Raw genomic sequence first — 6,931 nt, 5'->3', positions numbered from 1 at the left:
AAGAAATGCCCACTTGCACTATTTTGATATTCTAAGAAGAAGAAGAATGAACGATTTTGACACTTAGTCAAACCCTATATTTATAAGTATGAGATGAGATATCGTGTGTATTTTGTAATTAAATTTGAGTTTTAAAATTTGGTTGCTGGAATGAGTATCCTTTACAATTTAATTATTACTACTAAAAGTTGGTTAAGTAGAAGAATCTTATACTAATGACGTTGTCTTATAAAAACATGCCGTCATTTCTCATTTGACCAAGTGTTGCAATTCCAACTATATCAACTACGCACTGCTCAAGAAAACTAATTTCACAAAAAAAAAATCATAATTTTATTAAAGAAACTTTTTTCTCTCATTCTCTACTAACACTATTTCAGTCATTTTTTCTTTCTATATCTCTTAATTTTTCAATTGTACATTAAAATTCGTACTATTTCAAAGGATGTTTATATTTTAAGAACAAACATAGTATAATTCAATTTTACACAATTAATTTTACCTATCATCCTAAAATGACACAATTATCAAGTCAGGTCTAAGTCAAGTCAAGTCATAATGCTTAATCAAATTAAATGTCTTAAATTTAAATCTCACCAACACTTTACAAGTAAAGTCCATATGCTTAATATTTCAACGTTAATAAATTCAATTGGTTTCGGATTTGAAAAAGAGAAATCTTACGTTATGTATAAAGTGGAAAGTTTATCCATAAACAAAGAGGTGGGAGAATTTAAATAGTAGTTGTACTCCTTTTATACGCATGGGCCCACTTTTTGCGTCCCAACGTCTGCTTTTCTCTCTTTGAAATTCAAATCGCTCTCACTATGCACACGCCATTAAACAAAACCTTAACTCTTTTCACTAACATTCTTTTAACTATATTATGATAATCATATCATTATTATTTTCCTTTCCTTCTTTCTTTCCATTTTGGGTTTGAAGCTGTTATTTCCTCAGTAAAATACAATGGGAGATTCTTCTTGTCTCTTGCATGGCTTCTCTTATGCTTCTGCTGTTCCAAATGAATCCAAACAGGTAGCCATACATTTCAAAATCAAATCTTTCTTCTTTTTTCTTTGTGGGTTGTGTGAATCATGAATCTCATTTTTCATGACTTGATAGTATTTGCTTTATTTTGTATTGGAAATTGAAAATGAAACTTGCTTTGCAGTTGCAGTGGTGATTCAAGATTCTCGTTTTTTTAATTTTCATGTCTGCGGTTGTGAATGAGTTGATATTTGCTTTGTTTGAATTGGGATATTGAAAAATGTTTGCTTTGTAGTTGCAGTGGTGAATCAAGATTCTCATTTTTCAATTTTCATGTCTGCGGTTGTGAATGAGTTGATATTTGGTTTCTTTGAATTGGGAAACTGAAAAAATGTTTGCTTTGCAGTTGCAGTGGCGAATCAAGATTCTCATTTTTTCAATTTTCATGTCTGCGGTTGTGAATGAGTTGATATTTGCTTGTTTGAATTGGGATATTGAAAAAATGTTTGCTTTGCAGTTGCAGTGGTGAATCAAGATTCTCAATTTTCATGTCTGTGGTTGTGAATGAGTTGATAATTGGTTTGTTTGAATTGGGAAATTGAAAAAATGCTTGCTTTGCAGGGGAATCACATGCATGCTTTAGGTGAATCCATTTCATTTGGGAGGTTCACAGCAGATTCCTTGTCATGGGAGAGATGGTCCACATTCCCTCACAAGAAATACGTGGAGGAGGCCGAGAGCTACGCGAGACCGGGCTCTGTCGCGCAGAAGAAGGCCTTCTTCGAGGCTCATTACAAGAGGATTGCAGCTCAAAGGGCTGCTGCTGCAGCACTTCTTGAGCAAGAAAATGCTGCTTTATCTCAAAAGGCTCAAAATGAGAGTGTTGGTTTGAAGGATGATGGTGGTGATCATGAGGAGGGAGGGGTTTCTTTGAACCCTCCACCGGATTTAGCCGATTGGGGAAGTGGGAATGTCAAGACTCTTGATGTGAAGGGAGATGATAAAGTGAGAATCAGCAATGGAGGGAGAGAGAGTGGTGTGGTGAGAGGAAATCAAGTATCAAAGCAGCCTTCAGTTAGAAGAAGTAATCTTGAAAATAGTGCTGCAGTTTCTGCTGCTTCAGAGAGTAGTGAGACGACTTCACAGATAGAGAAGCCATTGCTAAAGGTGGTTTGCTATCTCTATTTTTGTTTAATTGCAATGTTTGTGCTCTGAAATTTTTGGTGTTTTTGCAGAACAAAAATGTTGATAGTGAGGAAGTAACATCAGGGATGATGAGCAAGAGAAGAACAGGCCTTCCTTCAGTGAAGACGTCCGCTCATCACAAGCCGCGAAGAATCCCATCCACGCCTGCAAAGGCCATGACTCCACAACTCAATAGAGAGAGCCATGTCAATCGCAGCACGAGGAAGTCCAATGGGGACGCATTGGATGGGCGAAGATCGTCTCCAAAGTCGTTGCGTGCCTTGCTAAGCTTGGGCTCTTTCCGGGAGTCTGAAAAAGAGCCGGTTTCCAAGAACAAGGGGATTGAAGCACACAGTTCCACTAGAACGACTGGAGAGTGCCCGACTCCTTTCAAGACACCTGCTCCGGTGATTCTTGTGGCATTCAATCTGATCTTTTTGTGCTTATTTTTTAAGAAACTAATCCTATTTTTTCATTGCAGGCATCTACTAAGAGTAGTGTGTCTTCATATCCTGCAGCAGCCACCCCTCAAACTGAGAATAGGAGGTAACTAATTCAACTTGTATACAAATATTTCATTCATCTAATGCTGTTCAACGACGATAAACTTGCTCTGTATGTAAAATGCACAGGAAGAAAACACCAGACCCCTCAGCCTCAGGGAGAAAAACAACAGGTCCTAAATGGCACATCTTGTCTGCAGTGTAAGTTCATATTTTCCTAAAGCTGCTGCTTTTATATTGATTGGGAGCAAACTATACAGAAATTCGGACGTTACTCATATATGAGCATGATAATTAAACCTTAAATCTTTATGATCAATTCAAGAATGTGAAACAATGGTTGTAACTTGGTTTAATAGCAATACTTGGTTTGATGTGATCTGATAAAATGATTACCTGTGTATCAGCTGCACGAAGTCGTTGTCGGCCTACAGAAACAAACTACAGTCACCAACTGTATCCACTCCATTCATGCTGAGAACTGAAGAAAGAGCTGCAAAGAGAAAACAGGCAAGAAACTGATGCATAAGTTGTCTCATTCTTGCATTGGACTTCCTGTCCTTTTACTGGATTTGTAGTTTAGTACTCTTCCTAAAACCAATTTTTTTATGAAAAATTCAGAAACTTGAGGAGAAATTCAATGCAACAGAGGTGCAGAAGACGCAGCAAAAGACATTAAAGGTTGACTAGTCAAAGCCAATTTCACGTCTTTTCTTATGATTGTAGCATCAGTTGTTCCTGTTCCTGTTCTAAATGGGCAAAGGGATTGGTTCTTTTTGTAGGAGAAAGCAGGAAATGAGTTTAGAAAACTAAGCTGCAGCCTTTGCTTCAAAGCTCGTCCCTTGCCCGACTTCTACAAGGAAAGAGAACCTCCAAATAATCAGACGAAAAAGGTACAAAAATGGTTTGTAGTCTTGTGTTTTTTTTTCCAGATTTTGTCGTATGTATCTTCTAACAGACGCTTTTTAACGTTGTGTAGCCTCCAGCAGTGCAACTGCAGACAGCAGTACTAGGAAGAAGCATCTCAAACCAGAAGCACGGCACCATCTCAATGCCGCCTCCTCCTCCACCACCGAGAATCATAGCCAAGAGCAATGTTTCCAAGAATTTATCAAGAAAGAAAGTTATCAACCAAAGCAAATTTCTCAGTACTTCACTACCTGAAAGAATGGCACATGAAAATGCTTCTCCAAATATCCAGCAGTGATCAGTGGGATATGCTGTGCATAAATTCTTTTTGATGATCAAATTCAATTTGTCATTGTTTAATGTGGGAGATGTAATCTTTACATGTATAAAACTCTGTGTTTGTGTGTGTTCTGGGATTAGAATTCAACCCCAAAAAGATGAATTTATAATCTGTCAGTGACTTTTTTCTGTTTCAAATTTAAATCTATATCAAATAGATGCTGCAGAAGTACAAGAGGCAACAAAAATTTATCTAAATTAGTAGCCAATTGACCACTTTATAAAACCTTAATTAATTTCCACAAAACTGTACAATCAGCGAATATACAAACTGTATAGGGTTGTTACATGATAGATACATTTCCATGCCAAAATACAAGCTAGAAATCAATATCATGCCCTTGCGTCTCTGGTCCAACGCTTCAATATATATCGGCTAGGGACTATCTTTATATTCCTATAGTCTAGCACTTTCAGTGCATGGCTACACAAAATTCCTCCAGACTCGAACTTCATACAATTGCAAGCAACTAAATCATCTTCCAAGCTGTATAAAACAGTGTAATGACGAACCTCACCATATGTACTGACTTTATACTCGACTGAGGACATTGCATCCATGCATTGGTTGATCACGATGTTGAGAGAGTTTTCGTATTCTTGGTGAAATGCTTTTAAAATGATGGGCGTGTATATTTCACTTACCTGCTTCAGCATTATGACGTCTCCCATCAGTCTTGGACGTGCTGGCCCATGTCATAGTTAGCTTCCAATTCTTTGTAGCGCCAGTCGTTGACCACCCTTCCAAAATGCTTGACAAACTGGAGAATATGCGATTCATGCTTCACGTACTTTTTAAGGCTAGCAATAGAGCACTCAGAGAGGAACGTAGTTTCTATGTCAGCTGAAAATATATGCTTGCTGTATGGCAAAGCCCACTTCACCCTCTCTTCAAATACGCCATGCAACCACTCGTTTTCCCATAGACTGTAAGCATCCAGCATGACTTTCCAGGAGTTAACAAAGTCTTCCTCATCGGAGTGGAGAAAGCAACCACATAGATCGCTGGAAAAAGAATCTGAGCCAGCAACTACTTGGTTGAGATGTTTGAGTGCATTTTGATATATTTGCCATGTGCATACCCTGTGTTGAGTTTTAGGCAGTTCAGAGCTGATTACTTGCGATAATATAGCATCTTTATCAGAGAGAACAGTCCTTGGGATTTTTCCGGACATTGTTGTTATGAAAGTTCTCAGTAGCCACTTGAAAGACTGAGCTGTGTCATCGTAAAGAAATCCAGCACCGAAGACCAGTATCTGCTTATGATTATTTATTCCAAGAAACAGGACTAAAGGCCGCCAATCTTTGTTGAGACGGTATGTTATATCAAAGCAAACTACATCACCAAAATCTCCATAGTCTCTACCAGATCTTCTCGTCGCCCCAGAAGGTCATTTCCTCTTCGACAAGTTGTACAGCATAAACAAAAGATGGATCCTTCAGTTTCTTGCTCTGGAAATACTGGTGGAAACTTTCAGCTTCTTCCTGAGTCATGTTCCACGCACGTTTGGATGTAAGATTCATCTCATGATCTATGGGATCAAAAATGGGATCGTCCTGACCTCCTACTCCTGTTAGTAACATCTCAGCAACCGACTTTGGCAGCATATCAGAAGCTCCGGATGCAGATGCTTCCACAATTTGATTTGTCATAGAACTCCTCTGTGATCGCAGCGTGCGAACTTTACAGGCAGGTACAAGCTCATGATTGTGGCGTTCTTCAAAGTGGGTGACACGGTACCTACCATCAGCCTGACGAGAAATGACTAATTGTGCCATGCACCCAACTCTGGTTTCCTTTCGAGGTCTCTTCACTTTTAAACCTCTTTTGTCGTTCTGCCTATAGCCTTCTCTGAAACAAGTATATCTCCTAGATGCCACAGCTCCATCTACTTTACTCCTGTTCACATAATCCTTTCGAATACTGAAACCTAGTCGCCCAGCATATGCATTGTAGAATTCATAAGCATGATCCTCCGAGTCAAAACCCATACCCAGCTTCGGAACCCCATCTGGCACTGGAGCAGCAGCTGATTCGGCCTCAACAGCCTCAACAAAGGATATCCGCTTCTGAGATGGTAGCAAATGGGCTGTGAATGGTGTCACAAACTCATGATTGTGCCTCGTCTCGAAATGGATGACACGATATTTGCCGTTTGTTTGACGTGTAATGGTCATGTGAGCTAGACAACCAGTTCTTGTTTCTTTCCGGGGTTTTGTGTTCATATCACGCTTACTGGATCCATAGCCTTGTCTGTGGCATGTATACCTCCTTGATACGACCAAGCCAGTAACCTTACTTTTATTAACAAAATCTTTTCGGATGCTGAAACCTTCAATCAGAGCATATCTATTGTAACACTTGTGCGCATGCTCCTCAGATACAAACTCCACCCCAAGTTCCGGCACTATGTAATCTTCAGCTTCATCTTTTACATCTTGAATGGATCCAGATGAGGCATTAGAAGGGGTTTCAGCTATAAAAACTTGTTTATCATCAGTATCCATTCCCAGCTGATTGTCGGAGGAAACACCAGGACTACGGCTATCTTGCTCACCCTCAATATCTCTCCCATTATTTCCACTGATGCGTGTCTTAGGACTCTGACACTCGTTATTGGGCATCATTGTTTAAACGACCATTTTGGCTCGTGAACTCATGTTTACCATCGCTATCAAAACCTTTTTCCTCTGATGACGAAGAATTGAGGCAGCTATATGTGCTCTCACTATCCACTTCCATACCATCTTTCTCAGTAGAAGAAGCTTCCCGAATCAATGACACATCTTCACCAACAAAGACCCCCTCAGCATCATACGAGAAGCTTGAAACTTCACGTATCTGATTTACACAAGTATCCACTAGTGCAGTAGGATCCCCTTCCCCTATGACGGCATCCGCAGAACTATTTATCACCCCTGCACCAAGGCCAGAGTCCATGGGCATTCATTTACAACGAAGAATCCTGAAAAAACGAATTCTTAAATTTCAAGCGCATCGATCT

The 6,931-nt window shown here is 39.5% G+C and overlaps 2 protein-coding genes and 1 pseudogene across 2 annotated transcripts; 1 reads left to right on the top strand and 2 right to left on the bottom strand.

The window, feature by feature from the left end:
• The window catches only part of LOC121809073, a 4,904-nt pseudogene extending 4,283 nt beyond the window's left edge, over window positions 1–621 (bottom strand).
• Window positions 622–948: 327 nt separating this feature from the next.
• LOC121806887 (protein WVD2-like 7) lies at window positions 949–4,032 on the top strand. The gene is made up of 9 exons (XM_042207058.1): window positions 949–1,038; window positions 1,612–2,157; window positions 2,226–2,582; window positions 2,657–2,721; window positions 2,808–2,879; window positions 3,086–3,188; window positions 3,300–3,359; window positions 3,461–3,571; window positions 3,658–4,032. Exons 1-9 carry the CDS (start codon window positions 970–972, stop codon window positions 3,883–3,885), a joined length of 1,611 nt encoding a protein of 536 aa, XP_042062992.1. The 5' UTR covers window positions 949–969; the 3' UTR covers window positions 3,886–4,032.
• Window positions 4,033–5,288: 1,256 nt separating this feature from the next.
• On the bottom strand, window positions 5,289–6,554 carry LOC121809072 (protein FAR1-RELATED SEQUENCE 5-like). Its single transcript, XM_042209625.1, has one exon. It carries the CDS (start codon window positions 6,552–6,554, stop codon window positions 5,289–5,291), a length of 1,266 nt encoding a protein of 421 aa, XP_042065559.1.
• Between the last annotated feature and the right edge of the window lie 377 nt (window positions 6,555–6,931).

Source organism: Salvia splendens, chromosome 6 (genome assembly GCF_004379255.2).
Source record: "Salvia splendens isolate huo1 chromosome 6, SspV2, whole genome shotgun sequence".
In the NCBI taxonomy this organism is placed as follows: Eukaryota; Viridiplantae; Streptophyta; class Magnoliopsida; order Lamiales; family Lamiaceae; genus Salvia; species Salvia splendens.
The sequence above is the reverse complement of the archived record's forward strand: the minus strand, read 5'-3'. Positions and strand labels throughout refer to the sequence as shown.